Below are 24,295 nucleotides of genomic sequence, written 5' to 3'. Positions count from 1 at the left end.
AGTCAATGTGCGGGCAAGCAATGTAAAACCTTTTATGATAAAAAAAAAACCAAACACAGGCAGGAGAACAGAAAAGCTGGAAGGACTCTGTTCACCCACATGCTAAGATTAGTTGTGTCCGAATGTTTAATTTCTCTTGATATCCTGGAATTGTGTGTTCATCTGAATTAAAATCTATGAGCCGGGACTCAGCAAATTCTCATCCTGGTATTGGCATGTGTCGGGGAGAGGAAGGCACATGGGTGTATCTTTGTGAGTTTTGGCATCAGGGATTTACCTTTACTGGGGACTTTTTCACTTATTATGAGATATCCTCTTAGCCACGTCACTGGAATTTCTAGGAAGTAGGAGCCGAGAGAGAACAAAAAGGCTGCGAGGCACGAGCTGAAGGCAGAGAGCACACACTGAGACTGAGTGCAAGAACTACTGCAGCAGCTTATCAAAGGAAACCAGCGGCAGAAGGAACCACTCTACCAAGCCGTTACACAGCACCAGGACATCAGAACCACCGTCTGTACGTATTTGAGGCTTTCACATTGTTTTGTTGTATTTCATCTCAGGGCTGGGAAGGATTCAAGTTTTAGTTTTCTAAGTTTGATGAATAATTTCAGATCATTCTTAAAGTTTTGTTATTGATTTAAATGTTCATAGTTGTAAAAAACTATTGCCGTTAAGCATGTTCCCTCCAAATTATATCAGTTTAAACGTTCACAGTTGTAAGAGGGGAGTAAGAAAGTGTGTCTGTTGGGGAGCGAATCAATAATTGTTTAATGACAGTAAACATTGAGATTCAAAAAGCTAAAGCCTTATAATAGTTAAAACACCAGTTGTCAATATCGTAGGTAACAATGTACTGAGTCAATCTTCGTAAATCAAAGTCTAATGAATTCTCATGCAGCATTTTTCTTATTTGAAGTCAGTATTTATCAACGTTTACCAATAAAAATCGAATCCTTCCAAAGGCATCCCTATCTTAGCTGAGCTCACTTTCAGGGAGCTTAGCTATGATCTGTCCGTGTCAGCCAGATCTGAAGTAACACTACGCGAATATCTTGTGCAGTTTACTTCGACTTCCAGTCTGCCTTACCATTACGATCTGCTTTAAACAACACACTTGCTGTTTAACCCTGTACAGTGATTTGTAAAAGGGCAGATGGGAAAGGTACTGTGGACAGTAAAGTCGGATTCAGAGGGCGTTGTTGTGTGTATCCGTGATCAAACCATGGGCTGTAATTCTGCACGCTTGTTTTTTGCAGCCCTCTCTTCAAAGAGCCAAGTGAAGAGAAGTTCCCCAGAAACATGATTGGCCTGTGGCTCCTCTCTGTTCTCACTTGTGGTAAGCAAGCGTAAATCGGAGTGGGAAAGAAGTTAGAGTGGAAGCGGCTGGTTTCTCTCAGCTCTCTTCTGAAGCAACCAGGGATGCAATAGAAGGGTTAAACTTCAGGGGGCAGATTTGCTCAGAAAACAGTAGACGCGAGGATGGGCTTCCTCGTTTTAATGCCAAAGCCAAAAGAGACTCCTGTGGATGTCTGTGCAGTATTCCCAGCCAGGGTGGGCAATGACTGGACACACCCTTAGGAGCTGGACATCCTACCTTTGATCTTGACATGTCTGCTTGGGAGACTGATGCAGCCATGGCCAACTTAGACCAGGGAGTGGGCTGCACGAACGACCCTCCTTCATCTCAGTGGGCCGCAAGATTATAACCACACCGGCCTCTCGGGATAGAGGGGCTTGGCTAACTGTGTTTGTGCACTTCGAATGTGTGGGGGGTGCCGACTGAACTGCAGCGCTTTGATTGGAGGCAGAGGGAACACACGGCTCTCACGGTCAGTGTTTGCAATAGAAGCCACTTCACTTCTCGTGCCCTTGCTTTTTGTGCGTGGCATGAGGAGCCATAAGCAGCACAAGCTGTCCACCGCTGGACTAACGTGACTCTGTACAAAGCAAATGCAGCCAATACCTACACAGACTCAAGTACATGCACCTATGCAATATCCACTGGCATCTAGATAGATTCTCCTTTAGGAAAAAACCAATAAGGTCCAATTTGCTATAGAAGCTCTGTCAGAAAATGGCATGTAGGCAGGATTCCCTAATTCAAAATCATGATTTCTGGAAGCTCTTAGAAGAGCATTTTGACACTGAAACCTTGAATGCTTTGGCTAAATTTCTATGCTGGTCTCATTCCTCTCCTCTCTCCCTCTGCCGCTGCTTCTCTTAGTAACATTCTGGGATTTGTCTCTGTTTTTGACTCTCTCTGCTACCAACCGGGTTCTAGCTGCTCCTGGTCTTTTGCGAATAGTTCTCGCAAAGAGAGAGATTCTTCCTGGAAATGCTCACCATGATGCAGAATAATACGAAGGGAGAAAAAAGGCCTTTGATAACAGAACAGGAAGCTTAGGTAAAAGGGTACCAAATTCTCTGCGTCTTCTCTTTCTAGGACTCATGGTGCTTGAGGAGGGCAATTGTTGGACATATCATCATTCAGAAATAAATATGACTTTTCTGCATGCGAAGGACTGGTGTAGGAAACACTTCACAGACATGGTTGCCATTCAGAATAAAGAGGAAATTGCCTATCTGAATGCATCTTTACCCTACAATCCAGCCTATTATTGGATTGGAATCAGAAAGATTGACAATAAGTGGACCTGGATTGGAACCAACAAGCAGCTGACGGCCGAGGCTGAAAACTGGGCGAAAAGCGAGCCAAACAATGGAAATAACGACGAGGACTGTGTAGAAATCTACATCAAACAAAAAAACTCAACTAATGCTGGGAAATGGAACGATGAAAGCTGCAGCAAGGAGAAGGTTGCCTTGTGCTACACAGGTACAGAATGCAGTCACTCCCAAAGAGCCTCCGTGCTAATAAGAAAGTGGAGGTTTACTAGATCCCTAACCTGTGCAGATGCATTAAAAGGCGTTACTATCTCAGGCCCTGATTCTGCAAACTCATGCCTCTGCCCAACTTTAAGAATGTGAGGGTGTGACGGCACAGTCGGGGTTCCCCTCGATCCTGCAGCCCCGTGGCAGCAAGAACAGACTCTGCCAGCCAGTAGAATAGAGGGGGTTTATTGCTTCTCCAGGATACAGCCCAGCACAGACGGGATGTGGTTGCAGGAGTCAAAGCCAGGATGCCTCAGACCCCTGCGGTTAGGGGGTCCATCGCCCCTAACCCCTCAGCCCTCAGCTTAGGCTGTTCCCGTCATGTTTCCCAACGCTTCCCCCTATACCTGATGTTCTTCTCCGCCTCCCTCCCTTTGTCTCTCCCCCTGGGAAGAGCTTTGCTAACTGCCCAGGCTGAGCCTGGGTGTCTGGGCCAATACACACGTGGGTGGGTCAGTGGGAATCCCACATCACAGCGCAGGAGGACCCCGGGTTACAGAGCAGACAGCCCCCCACTACATCACAGAGGGCTACTCCTATGCTTAAAGCCAGTTGTACACAAAGTGTCCGATGGATCAGGGTGTAGGTGCTCAAATGCAGAGCTTGTGAATGTCTATGGCTTTTTGTGATTTGACTTTTGGTAAAAGGTGGAAGGAAAGCTGGGGAGTCTGCTTCCAGCCAGAGAAATACTTTTGTGAATAGCTATAGTCTTGGTTCCTGAAATGCTGCAATGCAAAAACCACTGTCATTTCACACGGCATTAACCTTCACCCTCCGTTTACATTGCAAAGTATTTATTACCCAGCGTGTGTTTTCTCTTGGATAAGTAAAGCCCTGCAGTGCCTCGAAACAGATTAACTACCAGTTGAACCTCTCTAGTTCATCACTCTCTGGTCCCCCAATGTCCGGGGTTCAGCATGATTTTAGATAGTCGCATGTCCACTTATCGTGGGCATGGCCAAGTGTCCTGGGGTCCCATAGAACTTGTTTACAGCCACCAGTCCTGGCTTCCAGTGTTCTGTGCTGGTTTTTTAGTTCTAATTTGCCACTAAATGTCTTCTAAGCACCCAGCAAGGAGTGGACGTGTTGGTGATGCCGCTAGACGATATTGATCGCCCAGGGTGTGGCAAATTCTTTGGTTCAGCACCACCCATGCTGGACTCAATAAGGTCAGCCTGGAGTGAAGGGAGATTGTTTTATAACCATGCTGACTTTCCTTCTAGCTTCCTGCAACGCGTCTTCCTGCAGTGGCCGTGGTGAATGCGTGGAGACCATTAACAATCATACCTGTCTCTGTTATGCGGGATTCTACGGGCCTGAATGCCAGCATGGTAAGTGGAGTTCTCACTGCCTTCCAAGCAAGCAGCTGTGCTGCCAGCCAGTTTGCTGCCGGCCTAGCTAGTGGGAGGGTGAGCGTAGCTGTGGAGAGAAAGTGGCACTCACACTAGGCCTGCTTGCCTTCCTTTGCAGTTGTGGCGTGTGACCGACTAAAAGAACCCGAACACGGGACCTTGGAGTGCATCCATCCACTGCAGAACTTCAGCTACAACTCCTCCTGCAAGGTTCAGTGCGCAGAAGGCTACGAACCCACGGAAGAGCCAGTGTTGTGCACCTCTTCCGGGAGCTGGTCGGCCCCAACTCCAGCATGCACAGGTACGTTTTCATAAATCAGGCTGACTCTGTTGATCTCAATGCAACTTCCCAGCAACAGAGGATCTGGCCCACTGTTTTCAGATTCAATCCTTAAAGTGAATTGGGTCCCAAGCTTCCCGTAGTTCCCAAAGAAGTACCGTTCGGTGAGGGGCATTGCCTTAACCCTGCCCTCGACAGCTTTACACCCTGTGCCCCATTGGGGAGAAGACAGTTGAGTACACCCCTTTCTGCAAGACATCGCCTGAGGTCCTCATGCTTGTTGCAGAGATGCGCTCAAACAGCCATCAAAGGGAAACAACTTTTGGTTACAACGTTTCCTTCCTGCCCAGGCTAACATTGCACCCCACCACTGTCTCTTATTTCGAGTCCCCAAAGACACCCAAACTGTCGGCCCCCAGTCACACTCTTCACCTGCTGGGTGTCAGCTTCGCTGTCCCACGCCCGGCTCCAGGCACTGTGGGATCTGTTACCTCGCAGACGGGGCGTTTTTCTCTTTGCTTGCTCCAAGCTAAGCTGCGCGCTGTTCCTGTGCTTTGCAGTGGTGCAGTGTGACGGCTTAAAGGTTCCAGCTCATGGCTCCCTGACGTGCTCTCCTGCCTCTGGGAACTTTGTGTGGAATTCAACCTGCGACTTTGCCTGTGAAGAAGGGTTTGCGTTGAAGGGATCAGGCCGGCTCCAGTGCGGCGCTTCTGGGAGGTGGAAAGGACAGCCGCCAACATGCGAAGGTACCTTTCTTTGTCACAGCCCTGCCCAGCACACGGGGCTCTCGGTGCTCGTGTCCTGTGGTGTCCAGACTAACCGCTGCTGTGCTCTCTGTGTCTCAGCTGTGACGTGCGAAGCCGTGAGGGGGCTTGAAAACGGCTTTGTGGACTGCACCCCCCATGAGCCAGCATTCGCCTACAGCTCAACCTGTGAGTTCCGTTGTGAGGAGGGCTACCGGTTACGAGGAGCACCCTCAGTTCAGTGCACAGGGCAAGGAGAATGGTCAGCGCCTTTCCCGAAGTGTGAAGGTAGGTCTTTGGCCTTTGGAAATAACAACACGATGCCTGGATTGTAAACAGCACTTCTTATCAATGGGTCTCAGAGTGCTTTTCCGAGGAGGCCAATATCACGGCCTCCACTTTACTAAAGGGGAAACTGAGGCACAGAGCAGGCAGCAGAGACCCGAGAAGCATGATTGCACACTAGGAATGGGCACAGTTCTGGTTAAACAATTGCTGTCCAATGCCTCAAGTGCAGCTGCTGTGCTAATGCAACCCCACTAGGTTCAGGGATAATCTCAACCCCCGATACAAATCTAGCACCTCTTTTCGGAGAGGGCTGAACGCTAAGATGAGTTGGGGTAAGGTATCTGAACAATTGTTTTCCTGAGAGCTGCAATGCAGTTTGCTCTGGAGCGGGGTCTGGTGCACATGTGTCTGTGCCAGAAATAGGAGACACTTTATAAAGGACACACGTAAAGTTTTGTATTTTCACTACTAAGTGTAAAACTCTGATCCCACTGACAGCCCACGTCTAGTCCCCTGAGACTCCCAGATTCCACCGCCCCAGTCACGTTCTTCACCTGCCAGGTGTCAGCTTCACTGTCCCACGCCCGGCTCCAGGCACTGTGGGATCTGTTACCTCGCAGACGGGGCGTTTTTCTCTTTGCTTGCTCCAAGCTAAGCTGCGCGCTGTTTCTGTGCTTTGCAGTGGTGCAGTGTGACGGCTTAAAGGCTCCAGCTCATGGCTCCCTGACATGCTCTCCTGCCTCTGGGAACTTTGTGTGGAATTCAACCTGCGACTTTGCCTGTGAAGAAGGGTTTGCGTTGAAGGGCTCAGGCCGGCTCCAGTGCGATGCTTCTGGGAGGTGGAAAGGACAGCCGCCAACATGCGAAGGTACCTTTCTTTGTCACAGCTCTGCCCAGCACACGGGGCTCTTGGTGCTTGTGTCCTGGGCTGTCCAGACTAACCGCTGCTGTGCTCTCTGTGTCTCAGCTGCGACATGCGAAGCCGTGAGGGGGCTTGAAAACGGCTTTGTGGACTGCACCCCCCAGGAGCCAGCATTCACCTACAACTCTACCTGTGAATTCTATTGTGAGGAGGGCTACTGGTTACGTGGAGAACGCACAGTTCAGTGCACAGAGCAAGGAGAATGGTCAACGCCTTTCCCGAAATGTGAAGGTAGGTCTTTGTCTTTTGGAAATAACAACACGATGCCTGGACTGTAAACAGCACTTCTTATCAATGGGTCTCAAAGTGCTTTCCTGAGGAGGCCAACATCATAGCCTCCACTTTACTAAATGGGAAACTGAGGCAAACAGCAGAAACTGCAGCAGCATGATTTCACACTGGGAACGGGCACAGTTCTGGTTAAACTATCACAGTCCAATGCTTCAAACACAGCTGCTGTGCTAATGCAACCCCACTAGATTGAGGGATAATCTCAACCCCCGATACGAATCTAGCACCTCTTTTCAGAGAGTCCTGAACGCTAAGATGAGTTGGGGAAAGGTGACTGAACAATTGTTTTCCTGAGAGCTGCAATGCAGTTTGCTCTGGAGGGGGGGTCTGGTGCACATGTGTCTGTGCCAGAAATAGGAGACACTTTATAAAGGACACACGTAAAGTTTTGTATTTTCACTACTAAGTGTAAAACTCTGATCCCACTGACAGCCCACGTCCAGTCCCCTGAGACTCCCAGATTCCACCGCCCCAGTCACGTTCTTCATCTGCCAGGTGTCAGCTTCACTGTCCCACGCCCAGCTCCAGGCACTGTGGGATCTGTTACCTCGCAGACGGGGCGTTTTTCTCCTTGCTTGCTCCAAGCTAAGCTGCGCGCTGTTTCTGTGCTTTGCAGTGGTGCAGTGTGACAGCTTACGGGCTCCAGCTCATGGCTCCCTGACATGCTCTCCTGCCTCTGGGAACTTTGTGTGGAATTCAACCTGCGACTTTGCCTGTGAAGAAGGGTTTGCGTTGAAGGGCTCAGGCCGGTTTCTGTGCGACTCTTCTGGGAGGTGGGAAGGACAGCCGCCAACATGTGAAGGTACCTTTCTTTGTCACAGCCCTGTCCAGCACACGGGGCTCTCGGTGCTTGTGTCCTGTGGTGACCAGACTAATTGCTGCTGTGCTCTCTGTGTCTCAGCTGTGACATGCGAAGTCGTGAGGGGGCTTGAAAACGGCTTTGTGGATTGTACCCCCCATGAGCCAGCATTCACCTACAGCTCGACCTGTGAGTTCCGTTGTGAGGAGGGCTACCGGTTACGTGGAGCACCCTCAGTTCAGTGCACAGGGCAAGGAGAATGGTCAGCGCCTTTCCCGAAGTGTGAAGGTAGGTCTTTGGCCTTTGGAAATAACAACACGATGCCTGGATTGTAAACAGTACTTCTTATCAATGGGTCTCAAAGTGCTTTCCTGAGGAGGCCAATATTAGTGCCTCCGTTTTACTAAAGGGGAAACTGAGGCACACAGCAGACAGCAGAAATCTGAACAGCATGATTGCACACTAGGAATGGGCGCAGTTCTGGTTAAACAATTGCTGTCCAATGCCTCAAGTGCAGCTGCTGTGCTAATGCAGCCCCGCTAGATTGAGGGATAATCTTAGCCCTGATACTCCTCTAGCTCCTCTTTTCGGAGAGGGCTGAACGCTAAGATGAGTTGGGGAAAGGTGACTGAACAATTGTTTGCCTGAGAGCTGAAATGCAGTTTGCTCTGGAGGGGGGTCTGGTGCACATGTGTCTGTGCCAGAAATAGGAGACACTTTATAAAGGACACACGTAAAGTTTTGTATTTTCACTATTAAGTGTAAAACTCTGATCCCACTGACAGCCCACGTCCAGTCCCCTGAGACTCCCAGATTCCACCGCCCCAGTCACGTTCTTCACCTGCTGGGTGTCAGCTTCACTGTCCCACGCCCGGCTCCAGGCACTGTGGGATCTGTTACCTCGCAGACGGGGCGTTTTTCTCTTTGCTTGCTCCAAGCTAAGCTGCGCGCTGTTCCTGTGCTTTGCAGTGGTGCAGTGTGACGGCTTAAAGGCTCCAGCTCATGGCTCCCTGATGTGCTCTCCTGCCTCTGGGAACTTTGTGTGGAATTCAACCTGCGACTTTGCCTGTGAAGAAGGGTTTGCGTTGAAGGGCTCAGGCCGGCTCCAGTGCGATGCTTCTGGGAGGTGGGAAGGACAGCCGCCAACATGCGAAGGTACCTTTCTTTGTCACAGCCCTGTCCAGCACACGGGGCTCTCGGTGCTTGTGTCCTGTGGTGACCAGACTAATTGCTGCTGTGCTCTCTGTGTCTCAGCTGTGACATGCGAAGCCGTGAGGGGGCTTGAAAACGGCTTTGTGGACTGCACCCCCCATGAGCCAGCATTCGCCTACAGCTCGACCTGTGAGTTCCGTTGTGAGGAGGGCTACCGTTTACGTGGAGCACCCTCAGTTCAGTGCACAGCGCAGGGAGAATGGTCAACGCCTTTCCCGAAGTGTGAAGGTAGGTCCTTTTCCTTTGGAAATAACTGAGTCAGGCTCAAGAGCCCGGGTATCTAAAACACGCCTCGGATAGCTCAGCTCTGTGCATCAAGGACTAAGCTTGTCAGCTGTTTCAAATTGGTGTAGCTTCAGTTTACAGGAGCTCAGGATCTAGTCTAAAGTGATTTTCATTGAGGTCTTCAAGTACAGCACATTTGGGAAAACCATTTAGCTTGCTACAGTAATAGTACCAGCCTTTTACTTTGCTGAACACTGATAGACTGTGTCTACACTGGCATGAATTTCCGGAAATGCTTAAAACAGAATAGTTTTCGTTATAAGTATTTCCGGAAAAGGAGCGTCTACATTGGCAGGCTGCTTTTCCGGAAAAGCCCTTTTTCCGGAAAAGCGTCTGTGGCCAATGTAGACGTGCTTTTCCGGAAAAGAGCCCCGAGCATCATTTTCGCGATCGGGGCTTTTTTCCGGAAAAGACTACTGGGCTGTCTACACTGGCCCTTTTCTGGAACAGTGTTCCGGAATAAGGACTTATGCCCGAGCGGGAGCAGAATAGTTTTTCCGGGATAGCAGCTGATTTTGTACAGTAGAACATCGTTGCTTTTCAGAAATTCAAGGGCCAGTGTAGAAAGCTCGCAGCTTATTCCGGAAAAGCGGCTGATTTTCCGGAATAAGTGGCCCAGTGTAGACACAGCCATACAGTTTAGCAAAAACTTACTGCAAGGTCCCTTACCCCAGAAGCTAAATGCAGATGGTGAAATACAGTGCACGTTTATCGGCACCGATGGTGGGACCTAATTTAAGATACTTCTTAGCGAGGTGATTACGATTTGTGTGTGTTTTTGTATTTCAGTTGCACAGTGTGAAACCCTGATGCCTCCTGAAAAGGGCTCCATGAATTGTTCACACCCTCTTGGGGATTTTGCATCCGGCACAGTGTGCAAGTTTAACTGCACCGGGGGATGGTTGCTAAACGGCTCGAACGTACTTCAGTGCAGCCCTGAAGGGAACTGGACTTCAAGGCAGCCGACGTGTGAAGGTATTTTATTTGGGTTTTTCCTCGTGACTACCAGTGCTGAAGAGGCCTCGCTTTGTCATTGGACAAGAGTGCAGGGAAGGACGGAATGTGACCAGGCAGACTGTGGTCATTTCTAGCGCTGGCCCAATATTTTTCCCCACTGAAAAGATTTGATTTTTGGTTAAAAACCTCAGAAACTCAAAAATCGACTTTTTGCTAAAAAGAAAAAAAATTCTCTCTGGGTTTTTGGCTTTCTATGGAAAATCTGAACATTTTCAAAGAAAGCAGCCACTTTCTGTGAAAATGTTCCTTTCGGCAAAAGCCCAATTTTCAGACAAATCCCCAAATGGAGACAGGGTTTTTTAGTCAATTCTAAATGCCTCATCACTAATGTATTGTGAGGCTGGGACCAAGAACTCACTTCCACAACCGGCTGTGGTTTTTGAGTGCTCTGTCTTTGCTTAACTCTGCTCTCATCAAAGTCCATGGGAGTTATGTCACAGCAACAACAGGCGAACACCGAGTGCTTCAGAAATTCCCACCGATTGTCCCCAAGATACCTGCACTCACATTGGGTCACCTAGTCCTCCTTGAGTTACTTCATTGACTTCAGTGAGAGTTCACGGAGTCGGACACCGCATAATGGGCGTCAAAATATTGAGATCTGACCCATCCAGTGTAATGAGGGGTCCTACAACATTGCACCGTCCATTAGGTGGAAGTATTTTCATCAGGAAGCGTTCTGCCAGGCTTTCTCTGCTCTGCTCTGCTTCCAGTGTGTGCCCCCACTCAGTGGGAGAAAGCAAAAGGAAACAAGCACTTCATAGAATGGGCTTCTCATAGGATCTTTTTTGCCCCCCTAGCTCCTCCGGCATCTGAGAAACTCATCAGTTACATCTCCATTGCAATAGCTGCCACCAGCGCCTCTCTGCTGTCGACAGCATCACTCCTCATTTGGCTCGTAAAGCGGCTTCGAAGGAAAGGTGAGACGCGGCACCAGGTTCCTCTCTTTATTTGCCTCCTCCGTAGGACTGCGGGACATCTTTCGGGGGGAAAACACTTTTTGATAAATGTGGAAAGTGTAGTGAGAAAATTCCCGTTTTCGTTGAAATATTCAACTTTCCCTCGGAATATTCCATTGTCAGGGTTTTGACAAAAATCACCCCAAACTCAAGGAATAAAAAAGAATTCTCATGTTCTTTGAATGCTGTTGAAGACAATACAATACCATTTTTTGACTCATGAGCATTTATTGGCTGGAGAGCTGACCAGGGATTAGCCAGCAGGATGTCAGCCAGAAATAACACTAGTGCGTCTAACTGCCATTGCTCAGTATGCAAGCTAAGGGGTTTGCTGTCTCTTGGTAGCTGTGTTGGTCCCAGTAAATTAGAGAGACAAGGTGTGTAAGAGAATGTCTCTTTTTGGACCACTTTGTTTCAATGAATAATGATCGTTATAGAAACAGATGTCTGTAAAGACATTAATGACTGCAGAGCTGAACAAATAATTCGTAGGAAATCATTTATTTGTCAAATGGAGCCTCTTTTTCCTCTCACAAGCAGTGATACACAGTGTATGCCATTTTTGATTGATCTGTACTTTAAAAACGACTCACTGAGTACCTCTCTTCTCTTCAGTTTGCTCACACTTTGTTGCAAGTGTTAGATATTCAAAACATGAGCAATGCTGATTAGTTGTAATTGGACAGTTGAGTCACATGGTATCTTTCATTTTCCTGATTGGTTGAGATATAAAATCCGTTTTTCAATTAAATGACTTGCATTTACAACTTAAAAATTTACTCCCCAGGAATATTCCTTGAGGGTGCATCTACACAGCACCCTAAACCTGAAATAAGATACGCAATTTGCGTTATGAAAATTGCGTATCTTATTTCGATTCTATTTTGAAATAGCTTATTTTGAAATGTGGTGCATTTACACAGCGTGGAACGAGGGTTACAGGGAGGCTGAAACAGTGTACTTGTTATTTTGAAAAATATTTTGAAATAAAGGGCAGCATGTTAAGATGCAGGGTAGCTATTTCAGGATACAGCCGTGCAGTGTGGACATACCCTCAGATTAACTTACGATTCATTATTTCCATTAATTTTCCTGACAGTCAACATGTTTGTTAGCTTATGAATGGAAAAAACACACAAGAGAGATACAAAGACACCCTAAGAGAATACCCCATCTTCATTCTCTGTATGGGGACAACATTCATTGAGATACCTGTTCAGTTCTACTATTAAGAGCTGGTTTCTCACAGAGAGCAGAGGGGTTGGTAGCACTGCTCACAAATAATAACAATTTGGAGAACAGCTCCCAGCTCTAAGGCCACTACCGGGCAGAAGTGTTATGGAGAAGTGGGGATGGTAGCTCAGTTCCAAGCTACAACAGATTTCTGCTGTTGAATCAATGGTGCAAATGCTCCAAGAAAATGACAAAATAAATAGCTTGCGAGATGGGAATGTTGACCTTAAGAGCTAACGATGTTATTTTTTTCTCTTGCAGCAAAGAAATTTACTCCTGCCAGGTAAGTTGTGTTTCAAAACCCCCACGAAAATCATTGCCTCCCATTCTTTGCTAACATCACATGGCTGAGCAGAGCAGTTGTGTCTAAACCCCTCTCTTCTTGATCTTACAGCAGCTGTCAGACTCTCAACTCTGAAGGTACCTACCAAAGTACTGGGTAACTCATCTAATGCCAAGTGACGCGAGAGAGAAGTGAGGTAAGATACGGGAGATGTTTACTCTCGTGATTCAGTTTCCTTTTAATAATGCGGACACTGAATGCACCAGCGACCTTTCACTGCTGTGGATTTCCAGCAATAAGATTAATTGTGGGACTGCTAGCATACGTGCTGGGGTGAGGAGGGCCATAAAAGTACCCGAAGACTGGCAGATGAATCGATTCAGTGACATTCCTGCAAGGCAGGGACAATTGTGTTAGCTTCTGGGCCTTGCCATACGAAGTAGGAGATGCTTCTTTACATTGTGGCTAGGGGCCAGATGCAAAAGAGCTTTGGAAGAAGTGAATGCAAACCCGTGCCCCTATCTTCCTGTTTTAAAAAGGAAACCTGTTCTCTCTGCAGGAATCGAAGCTGTTATCACGGATGCCTAGGAATCGGAAGTATACAGGGATCTGCAAGTGACCAGGCGTTCATCTATCTTGCTGACAAGAAGATTAGCCTCGTCTCTTGCTACTAAATACTGAGCCGAGTCATCTGCTTTGGCTAACAACCACAAGCGAGCTGGGGGTAAAACGCTGGCTGTTTACCAAGAGACTACACAGACCCGGTCAACATACAGCTACAGTGATTGGGAGAAATGTTTTCATTCTCTGGATGGAGACGAAATAAGCTGGACACTTAGGGTCAGTCTGTAGCTAGCAGGATGGAGTGAATACCTTGTTATACGCTGCTGGAGATCTCTCCCATGGAGACATACGGGTTGCATTTTTAAAGCAAAGTAGGATATATGTGCAGAACTGCTTTGCAAACCATTGATTTGGTTCGCTGATAGTTATTGAAGTAAATGTACTGCAGCAATACATCACAGTTAATACATATGTCTGTGAGACTAAGGGCAGGGTGTTTTGCTGCAGTTCCTTGCAAGTTCTTAACTTTAAAGCGATGCTAATGGGAGGACAATCAGAATGAGTAATTATTCAGGCCCTCTGGTTTGGGAAGGCAGTAAGTAGATAGGGAACTAGCTCATCCCCATGGGATTAAGGATTGTAATCTATATAAATATGTGTTTAGTTTCTTGTGTACCTTCTTCTGCATGTACTTCTGTGCTGCTTGTTAATTGTAGAACCGCTGTAGCATGTCTGCCCTTCAGTGCAGCATCATAGATGTTATGCAAAAAGTATGGGACACCTACTCTGTTCAGATAAAATAGTCTGCAGTCTATCTCAAAAGGTAATGACTGCAGACCTGAAAGAATCCCAAACTGACTATTGAAATTCTGGCTTCATTTAAATTGATGAGAGTTTTACCATTGGTTTCAGTGGAGACAGGGTTTCATGCTATGTACTTATTCCTTTAAACTTCTCCGTCATGTAGGGACAGAGATGATTAAAGGTCTGTGTGTACATCCATGCCTGCAGATTATTTAATTCTTAACTGGAAGCATAAGATGATCTTTCTGTATAACAAGTATAATCTGTTTAGGTTTTATATTTATCACTGTGGTTTTGAATAAGCTATGTATTTAATTTATTTATAATTATACATCCATTTTAATTTGATATGTGCAGTGCTTTATGTGACGTTGATTAATAAAATGGTTTGAGATTATTGCTCACATTTGGGAAATGTGTGTTATTAATCTTCCTTGTACAAGAGGCGTGGATGTTGCTTCAGTAAAAAGTTTCCGTTCAATAAAACAGAGAGTGAGAGGGGGAAAAGAATTTGGGGCTTTCGGAAGTTGGCTTTGCTGACGCTCATATTCGTAAAGTGTGGGAGGCCACAAAGTAGCCAGAAGATGGCGCTCAGTGCCAACGGCTGCGTGGCCGCCAAAGCACCATGGCATAAACAGCCCGGCAGAGCATCCAAGGTGCTGGAAAGAGAAGGGCTCCGGTACATGGTGTATAAGACAGGTGCCTGAGGCAGGGATGAGGACTGGAAGACAGAGAAGCATTCGCTTGGGCATGTGGCAGGTAGGCTATGAGCCCAGCAGGAGAAGTGATCAGGTGACGTGTGTGGACAGCAGCTGAGTTCTAGAATCCGGAACAGACCTGCACCCCCCAGACGTGTCTAGCGCGTGGCTGCTGGATCTGTAGCCCTGCACAGGGGAATGTGGGGATGGAAAGGCTAGGGAAGATGGGGAGACCTACTCGTGCTAAGCCACAAGGAACCACTGTGCAATGTTAATGAGTCTAGCCACGTCACTGGGGGGAAGCGGCTCGTTGATTGTCACTGCAGAGCTGTGTCTGGAGTCTCTGTCACCATCTCTTTGTCGCACGCGCACGCACACACACACACACACACACGTGTGTGCGTTTGGGACCATTCTTGCGCTCTTCTGCAGGCGAGCCGCCTGGTTTGATTGCACTCTCCTCTCCGTGGGGGTGCTGACTGAGGATGAAGGCTGGGAAAGGAGAGAAGGATTGGAGACTCGGCATGGGGCCTGGGGATTTTTCAGGGTGACTTCTCACCAAGCTCAGAGGCTAAAAGGCGACAAAGGGCAGGGAACTCGTCCAGGGCCAACGATCGATGGCCAGGCCTTGGCCTCATGGCATCTCTGCAGCGCTCAAGAGTTGCCAGATTCATGGCAGGCCAGCTTATCCCTGAGCCGAGACTCATGGGACTCTTTGTCCTACTCCAGGCATTAGCCAGCATTACTTGCAACTGAGAGCTGCCCGGAACCCAAACCAATGGGAGTTAGGCACCGAAATACCTTGGAGGATCGTGGCCTTAGCAAGGAGTTGGTCCGAACCCTTCCCAACGCTGCACAGAACCACGATGGCTCGTTACAAACCGATTAACGAATGGCAGCTAATGTGGCCTCCCCCGGAGAAGGCGGAGCCCGACAGCCTGAGCATATGTCAAGCGTTAATCCCCCCGGTTCCCCGAGGGTAGGTGCAGATTAGCCCTAAACGCCCAGCTCAGCATCCCATCTGAAGCTGTTCGGAGAGTTAAACCACCGTGGTTCTCCACCCTGCCCTCGTTACGCCCTTTATCTCTGCTGCCCCTACTTCTTCAGAGGGGACTTCTCTCCATCACTCATCCAGCACCACCGACGCAAGGGAGGCAGGACTGGAGCCTAGTTTCCATGTGGTCTAAACCACCCTGAGCACGTTTTTACAAGCTCTGGGCTCGTCCGGAGCAGCCTGAGGCTGTCACCCCGCGACCGGGATATCAACGGGGCATCCGTCCTCACAGTGAGCCTCTGACCCCCTTGCCAGCCGCCCTAGTAGGATGAGTGGAACAGAGGAAGGAGAGTTAGATGCCAGGAGGGTGAGCACCAGGGTGCAAGCCAGGCCAGGTGGCTACCTCCCAAGCACAGGAACACGGGTCTCCATGCATGCCCAGCAAAGACCTCTCTCCTACCCCTCTGCCTGCCTCGTCACTCATTGCGAATGAACCTGGCGCTGTTCCTGTGGATGGGCAAGTTATTACCCTGCAGCACAAGACCTGCGGCCCAACAGCATAGCTACCGACCACGCAGGAGCAGGCTGGCCCTCGGGGGTGCATTCGGTGGGCTAAAAGCCCATGCTGCACAACGCCGGTTCAACCAGCAATGTGGGTCCCATGATACCCGCCCGGCGTGTTCTACACAAGAGTTGGGAAAGGAAGGGAGCCGTGTTACAGATTATATAGGAAGAGGCTACCAGCCAGTCAGCCAATCGGGCAGCGAGGCTTTGGCACCAGAAGCTGAGGCCATTTTGAACAGCGCCCGTGTAACCCGCAAGGAAGTGGGGGGTTTAGGCCCCCTTTGGGCTAAGGCAGCCAAGGAGATGACGCTGTGATGGCCCCAGAGAGGGGGAGCTGGGTTCTTCCACTCATGCTTGGGCTCTGGTTGGGTCCCGGATGTGGCAACCAGGCCATCACGTCTGTGCCAGCTGGGGGGTCCAGGTGGGAGGCAGATCGCCGGAGTGAAGCGTGTTTTCTCGCCGGTGTTGCTAGAGGTGGCCTGCTGCACCCGGACTCCAATGGACGTTTCTCAGGTGACCATCACTGGGAGGCCGTCTTGGCCAGAGGCGGGGAATGACCGGGGCAGCAGAAGGGGAAGGCCCCCGGCTGTTCTGGGTGGGAGGTGCCGTTCGCGGGGGCTGCTGCGTCTAAGGCTCGTCCTGGCTCCTTGAAACGCCAGCTGGTGGCTACGGAGCTGCCATCCAGGAGTGGGTGATGCCGTGTGAGGGGCCGAGAAGCGCACAGCGTGCTAGGCCACCGAGCTGGAGGGCGGAAGCAGCCGTCCGGTTACAGCCAGGGCGCACGCCTGTACACACCTCGGTTCCTGGCCCAGTCACTCAATCTGCCCCTCCCTCAGCCACCCCCAGCTGGACCGCGGGGCTCATGGTCCTTCCTTCCTCCCGCCTGTGGTCATCTTGCCTATCTAGGCGGCAAGCATTCTGGAGCCTTTCGCCCCGGGGGAGGCTGCTCCAAACCCACCCCTCTCGGGCGTGGCACCGGCTGATTTCTAGCCTGAATTGGTTCCTGGCCTCGAGATCCCTTTGTGCTCGGGCCAACGCGACCCGTCAGCTTCGAGAGCGCGTCACCCTCGTGAGCTCTATATAGAGCGCAGGCATCCGCCCTCCCGCCTCGGCCTGGAACTCGAAGCAGCTCTCGGGGGATGCCACGGCTCGAAGCGGGCCCCGAATCCAGGCATCCTTAGCGGACACAGCCCCCGTGACTCACACCTAGCGACCATGGGCACGGGCGGCGGCTGGTATAAACAGCGGCTGGACGCCAGGCTCCCCCAGCTCGCTAGGCGCCCACCGAGCTCGCGCGTCTCTTCTCCAAGGGCAGGTGGATTTGCGCCTCGGTGAGAAGCAGCGGGATGTGCCGGCTCTCTGGTTACCATGCTGACCACTTGCCTCCCCTTCACCTTCCTGTGTGACCTTCAGGGACAAGCACAGCAGCAGCAGTGGAGGGATAGCTCAGTGGTTTGGGCATTGGCCTGCTAAACCCAGGGTTGAGAGTTCAATCCTTGAGGGGGCTATTTAGGGATCAGGGGCAGACCTGTGCCAGATGATACTTGGCCTTGCTGTGAGGGCGGGGGACTGGATTCACCAGTCTCTCCAGTGCTATGAGGTAGGTATCTCTCTGTTATATAATTATTTTTCACAGCTCTGCCTCCGCAGAAACTGGGAGGGGGACCCCCAGGCAGCAGCGGGGAGCGGGGACAAGCCCAGCGTGGGAAATGGCCTCCACTCTTCAAAGCCAGGCACACGTTTGTTTGGTTCGCAATGGTGCCCGATCCCTCCAGAAGCGCTGGCTGCCTGACGTCTGTACCGGCTGGGGTGAAGTCCTGGCCCTGTCGAATTCAAGGGCAAAGCACCTGCTGCTTTCCACGAGGCCAGTGTGTCCCGCTTGTTGTCTAAGATCCATGGTCCTCTGCTCCCTGGCCCGTCCCTATCCCCGGTGGCTGTTCTTTCCTGTTCTGGAGGCGTGGCAGAGACTGTCACGCCTGCCACCCTGAAAGGCCCAGCAGGAGCATAGCGAGCATTTGTAGGCAGTGTGGACTAGAGGCTAGCGCAGTAACCTGTGGCTTAGCAGACCCGGGTGCTGGTCCTGGCTTTGCTGTGGGGCGATTGTCAGCCACACACATCAACTAGGTGCCTCAGTTTTCTCATCTCTAAAATGGGCTCCGTGATACCGCTCTCCTTTCTAAAGTGCATGGGGATGCAGGTATTATTATTAAGGCACTTAACTTATTGGCAGCCGGGCTCAAGAAAGTGCCCCAGGGCTCAGTCCGGGGGCTGGTTTTGTTCAACATCTTCATTAACGCTCTGGATGCTGGGTTGGGTTGCTCCCCAGCAAGTTCCCAGCTGACAGTAGGGGAGAGGTAGATATGCTGGAGGGCAGGGATAGGCTTGAATACAAGAATAAACCCATGCTTTCCCCACGTCGCTTTAGTAAGGCAGTACAATGACTCAGCTCTTCGTGTTTGCAAAACGAATGCACATTTTGAACAGACAAAACCAAAATTGTTGCCTTCCAAAAGCCTAAAAATGCCTGACTTTTTCTTAAGGCGTCCAGATACCTTTTTCTTGCGTTCACTGCAGAGTAGCCAGAGTTACTTTATGGGGGGTGTTTGAAACCATCTTGTCAGCTTCTAGCAGCGCTCCTTCTGAACTGCATACCGGCACCCTGACCCAAGGCCCGGTGTGAAAGAGAGCCCTGACCGGCGTCGGGAGCATGTATGTGACTGCAATGAGGAAGACTCGGGTTCCCGAGTAACTTGCTTGTGTTGGGGGGCGGTGCAAAGGGCTGCCCGGTGAGGACGCACAGTCCCGGATACAACTGGTGTGAGTTACAGGCAGCCGGAGGCTTCTCTCTCTCTCACTTTGCCTGATGTAGATCTGAATCCGCTCCGTCATGCCTCCCCCACAAGCCGCTGTAGGAAGGGGGCGAGAACCAACAGGATTAGCGACCCCTGGGCAAGATAGAGGAGGCCCAGCTCCACACTCCCAGAAGAGGCGGGGCCTTGAGTGGGAGGAGCGCTGCTCTGAGCCCCTCCCTTCCTCCCAGCAGCCCTCATAGTTGCCTGGAGCACACTCCCTGATGCTCCGGCGGAGATTTAAAGGGCCCAGGGCTCAGGCTTCCAACGGTGCAGTGTCTGGGAACCCCTAGCCCTTTTAAATCGCCAGGCCCTGGGGCAACAGGCCCCCCCGTCCGCAGGCGTGGGTACAGGAAAGAACCTAGCCCAACACTTCATGCTAAACTTCATCCATTCCCCTGCATCTTCCCACAGGAGACTCGGAGCCACTCCAAAACAGTCACAGGGTGAGTTTTTTTAAATGTTCGTGCCAGTTTTGAACACACCGCTCTAACTGTATAACAGCTTGGGAGATCTCTGTGAAGTGAGCTGAGATCCCTGGGAGATAGGAATCAGTGCAGGAGCTGGAATGCTTGAGAGAGCTACCATCGGTATCTAGCTCTCTACATAAAACGGTGTCACCTGGCATCCACTCTGTTGCTCCTGTCTCTTCCATAGTTCCACAAGCAACGCAGATGTGCGTTCCCCCTGCAAATCTGCCCAGGAGCTCACCTCCTGCTGGCAGGTTTCTATTTTTATTTTTTTTCCAGAATCCAGGGCCAGCGGTGTGTTTTTATGTGTGATGCTTGCACCACAAGTTTTCACCGGCAGAAAAGTAGTCTGGGGACATACGGCCCGAGCGCCTGCTAACATTAGTTCTGCTCTTTGAGCCTCTTGGTACATTGTTCCCAGGCGTGGGAGCATCTGCCACGTGAACGGGATGACATCGGGGGGTTAAAGTCCCAAGAGAAATCAATAAGAGTGTCTGTGTGTGTGTGTGTGCCTGTCTTATTTGTTTGACATTTATTTCGAAAGAGAGGCGGACAAAAATCGCATGCCAAAAATCAATATTTGGGTGCACACGTGCAAAGCACAGAGGAACACACTCACATCCGCTGTGTGATACAGGGAATGGACGCGGGATGTGATTCGGGCTGGCACGTTTGTACAGCACCTAACACAATGCGGGGCATTGGTTTATTTAGCAATCCAAATAAAGGGCTCACAGCAAAATCCCTTGGATAAAACACATGCCAGTCACAGAGTACAATGCAACGCCCATCCCCAGTAGAAATCCAGCTGTGGGCAAACCTTAATACCAGCACCCCATCTGCCTCAAAAACCTGGAGAAAGGAAATGGGACCACGAGCGTTCCCTGATGTTCCATGGTTTCAGGCATTTTCAGATCATGAGGGGGCTGAATTCCTAACCCAATGGGCCCTGCGAGCAATTCCTTCTATGTCACGGATGGTGTAGTGAAAATTGTGATCAGTGACTTTCAGCTTTCACATGGTTTCCTGGTCCTTCGTGTAGGCGAGGGACTGGGGAATGGAGTGTTTAATGAAATCAAAGTGGGAGGCGTTCGTGCCTCTCTGTTTTGGGGATCCGCGGACGTCGTCACTCTCCATTCCTGGGTTCCTGTGCTCCCGCTTGGAATGCTAAACTGGCGGTCCAACGCCACCTCTCAGCAAGTGCATGGGGTGTGCATCCAACGTCCCTGCACCTGCTCAGGGAACGTCACATCATCGACGGGGGAATTTCACAGGGATGCATCAGCGGCTCCGCGGCATGGGCGGGAGGCAGCCTGTTACATACGGTGATACCAGGATATGGAGATTGTTTTTATACGGCAAAACCAACAGCTTAAATTCTACCTGCAAACTAACTGGCAACTCGAACAAGCTCCCACGTGGTTTTGCCCTTGTAAAGTTTTATGGCCACCTGGTCTATAAAGGTTTATAGCCTCCCGTTTCATAAAACAATCAAACGATTTCTGTTCTCTACAGGTTTTTACACGCTGCTTATCTCGGCTGTATCGGAGGGCTCCTCGGAAATTTAAATATTGCCCAATCCGGTGTCTGCCAGAATCCTGGGGACATCTGGTGTGAGTTCTTCATTATGAGATTAAATAGATCGACCCTGGTTTCAAATCCAGCATCCCACATGTTGACTGCAGCTCATCCTATCTCCTTGGCTTTGTCCTTTTACGCCCTATATTACCCCGGCACCTCTCAGAGAGACACCTGTGAATCTGATGTGCAGAGAGCAATTCATTCTCTTTAGCAGTGTGTGTCCCATTTCCCCAGCTGTGTTTTAGAACCAGATCAAGAAGTTATCCTTAAGAAGCATCCATTATAGTTATACAAGTCTCAGAGAGGGAGCCGGGTTAGGCCACGTCTTCCCTTGCCGCTCAGGAGAGCCATCTTCTGGCGTTCGATTTAGTGGGTCTAGTGAAGACCCGCTAAATCGAATGCTGAGGGCGGCTCCGGTCGGTGGGGAAGCCGACAGGAGTGTTTGCTCCCATCAGCCTCCCTCTCTGAAGACGGCGCCAAGCTCGGGGCTGCAGTCGCGCCCCTCCCGCAATTGCGATATAGATCTATCCAAAGCCAGTGACTAGGCCGTCTCTCCCAAAATAAGAGGATAGCACATAGTAGCTGCTAATCCCAGTGGAGACAATGTTCTGCAGTGTTTTGCCTTGATGTAGCTAGTCAAGGTCAACTCTGGGTGGATTTCTGGTAGGTTTAGCAAGGTAAAAAGGCCCCGTGATTTGTGTGTCCTAAGCATTAACAGGCAAAGAGCTAATGCGCGTTTGTTAGCTCTCCGTAGAGAGCCAGGGAGAGGCTCGTACAGGCGGAGAAAAGAAGTGGTAAAAGCAGAAATGCGAGTGGCTAGTTTATGGAGTCAGGTAGAAGGTTCAAAGGGCCGCTGTTATCTTGCAGGGGGAAGCCGAGACTGGAATGGGGGGAGGCGCAGGCCTGGTTAGAAACACACCCTGCTTGCAAGCAGCAAACTGCCCCCTCTCCCTGGATGACACAGGTTTTCAGCCAGCTCTCTCCCCCGCCCCGGCCGAGAAGGTGCCAGCCGTGGCTGGTTTGTCTGGCACCGCTTGGTGCGGTGTCGCAACACCGACGCGAGAGGCGCCCAATAAGCAAACGCGCTCATGCAGAAAAACCACAACAAAACCCCAAACCCAGCCCAGGTCAAGGTCTGGGAAGTAAATTTGTAACTCGGGGCCGATTGTCAGGAAGCAGCTTCTAATGTGCCAACAGGGCTCCTGCTGCCTCCTCCCACCTCATCCTCCCCCGAGGGTCCCCTTTGCCCAGGGACCGGAGGCTGCAGTGCCCCTCCCCAGCTGGTAACAGGAGGACGGAGCACAGAGATGAAGGTCCCCCAGGGCCCGGTGACGGGCTCCCTCCCTCCTTTCCATAAGTCCTCTTCTCTGCCTTCCCTCAGATGCCGATGGGAGGTGGGACTGGAACACGGTGCTGGCTGGGCCAGAATCCTCCACCGAGGTAGCAGGGTGGCCACCCAGCATGCTCATGGGGTGTTGTAAGTGATTTCCACGGGGGGTGTGCAGCCTGGCAGGACACACCCAGAGCTGCTCTCGGGTGGACCAATGGGAGCTGGAGGGGAAGGGGAGGAGTTTATAAAGAGGAGGAGCCTGGCTGGAGTGGAGAACTTAATGGTGGGAGCAGCACAAGGATTAAATGCTTGTACCCAAGATCTATTCCAGAGATCTTGCCAGGGTGTTGGATTTAGAGGACAGTTTCCCGCAGACTCGGCAGAAGAGGGCTACGCTGGCTGCAGGCGGTGCCGACTGTAGTCTGGGGGTTAACAAGACTCCAGGGGAATTTGAAGGAGACTGGCCAGCGCTTGTTTCCCAGCTGAAGGAGGTGGCACGAAGAGCCCTGGAGAAACGTACGTACGAGCCCGCGTGGAATTACGTTTTGCATTGGACTTCGTGCGAGTGACAAACGCTAAAACTTGGGGACATGTCCCCTTGACAGAGTGTTGTCAGTTAGCAAGGGTTGTTATTGATACTATTCAGAACTGCGACCAGGGTTGTGCGTGCATCTAGAGCAGCGGTTCCCAAACTTTTCGGCATCACACCCCCTTTTTGATTTTTGAAAAATCTCCCCCCCCCCCAATAGCAAAACTTGTTGAGCAAAAAAAAAAAAAGGAACTGACCAGGGTAGCAAAACTTGATGGGGGAGGGGTGCTGGGTCACCTTGCGTCCGTCCCCCCCCCGGAATTTCTTCACACCCCCAATTTGGGAACCCATGATCTATTGAATAAATGTTTATTGGTAGAGATTTGGGGTCAGGTTCCTATTAGCTAGTTAACTCTAGATCAGGGGTTCCAAGCTTTGTGCTTCCTGAGGTCCTTTCAACATGCTATAAAAATTCCATCGCCCCCCCCCCCCCCCGTGCCCCAACACCTAGTTTTCTACATAAAAAATCCAGGACTAGCACGGGGGCGTTGCAAACTGCACAATCTCCCTGGAGCCCTGCAACACTGGGATCCCCATGAAGGTAAGTTTCTTTAGCTTCAGTCCCAGAGGAAGGGCTGAGCACCCCAAGTTTCAGACCATGTGGTGGGGTTTCAGCTATCTGTCTTGGGGCCTCAAGGAATCTAACTTGGATCCTGCTTGGCAGACCCCTCGAAACCTACCTGCAGCCCCCTGCGGAAGCTATTGCTCGAAATCAAAATGAGCAGGGAAAAATGATTTTTTTAAAATATGCAAAACCCCAACTTTTTTATTGAAATCCAATTTTATTTTAATCAGGGGTTTGAAAGTTTGTTTTTCAAAATAAACCTCCTTAAAATTAAATGTGAAGACAAGACAATCTCTGCCAAGGCGGAAACTTACAATCAACCATTCAGTTCATTTAAGGGAAATGAAAGTGAATGTTAAGCAGTGCCCTATTTGCAGCTGGGACTGTAAAGACAGTCATAGCACCAAAGTGCTAGTTTAACACAAAGCAGGGTAACTTGATTACAATCAGCTGATCACAATGATCCCTTTTGGCCTTGGACTCTATGAGAAAGTGCTAACCCGGCTTTTGAGAGCAGTCGTCTTTCCGCAGCTGCAGAGAGTTTATTTTGTTCAACTAGTTCAGTCCAATGACTAGTTCATTCACAGTGAAGACACTAATTGAAAGCTGAAAATAGCAGGAAAGCTTGGGGTTTTTTTTCTTTCCAATCTACAAATAGAAATCAGCCATGACAGGATGAGGTCTGCTAGTTCTATCTTGCAGAGCTTGGTGAGCAGAGAAAATGTGTTCAA

General features: G+C 50.1%; 2 protein-coding genes across 5 annotated transcripts in view; both read left to right on the top strand.

Moving 5' to 3' along the window:
- Positions 1–14,346, top strand: part of SELE (selectin E) — a 42,703-nt gene extending 28,357 nt beyond the window's left edge. Inside the window, exons 5-22 of one of the 3 annotated variants that reach the window (XM_075936977.2) lie at positions 342–514; positions 1,257–1,336; positions 2,444–2,836; positions 4,116–4,223; positions 4,363–4,545; positions 5,085–5,270; positions 5,370–5,555; positions 6,238–6,423; positions 6,523–6,708; positions 7,385–7,570; positions 7,670–7,855; positions 8,537–8,722; positions 8,822–9,007; positions 9,854–10,039; positions 10,882–11,001; positions 12,535–12,556; positions 12,668–12,752; positions 13,116–14,344. In XM_075936977.2, coding sequence (XP_075793092.2) covers positions 1,300–1,336; positions 2,444–2,836; positions 4,116–4,223; positions 4,363–4,545; positions 5,085–5,270; positions 5,370–5,555; positions 6,238–6,423; positions 6,523–6,708; positions 7,385–7,570; positions 7,670–7,855; positions 8,537–8,722; positions 8,822–9,007; positions 9,854–10,039; positions 10,882–11,001; positions 12,535–12,556; positions 12,668–12,716 — 2,586 coding nt within the window. In that variant the 5' untranslated portion in view covers positions 342–514; positions 1,257–1,299 and the 3' untranslated portion in view covers positions 12,717–12,752; positions 13,116–14,344. Of the gene's footprint in view, positions 1–341; positions 515–1,256; positions 1,337–2,443; positions 2,837–4,115; positions 4,224–4,362; positions 4,546–5,084; positions 5,271–5,369; positions 5,556–6,237; positions 6,424–6,522; positions 6,709–7,384; positions 7,571–7,669; positions 7,856–8,536; positions 8,723–8,821; positions 9,008–9,853; positions 10,040–10,881; positions 11,002–12,534; positions 12,557–12,667; positions 12,753–13,115 lie in introns of all 3 variants that reach the window. The other 2 variants (XM_089780620.1, XM_089780619.1) reach the window with 2 other exon arrangements.
- A 7,896-nt stretch (positions 14,347–22,242) lies between these two features.
- The window catches only part of RXRG (retinoid X receptor gamma), a 57,503-nt gene continuing 55,450 nt past the window's right edge, over positions 22,243–24,295 (top strand). The window contains exon 1 of one of the 2 annotated variants that reach the window (XM_014569940.4): positions 22,243–22,926. In XM_014569940.4, the coding sequence (XP_014425426.2) occupies positions 22,716–22,926 (211 nt within the window). In that variant the 5' untranslated portion in view covers positions 22,243–22,715. Of the gene's footprint in view, positions 22,927–23,489; positions 24,273–24,295 lie in introns of those variants that run through there. The other variant, XM_025181142.3, reaches the window with a different exon arrangement.

Source organism: Pelodiscus sinensis, chromosome 9 (assembly GCF_052426305.1).
Source record: "Pelodiscus sinensis isolate ZL-2025 chromosome 9, ASM5242630v1, whole genome shotgun sequence".
NCBI classification, from domain to species: Eukaryota; Metazoa; Chordata; order Testudines; family Trionychidae; genus Pelodiscus; species Pelodiscus sinensis.
This window is presented reverse-complemented; position numbering and strand designations above follow the sequence as displayed.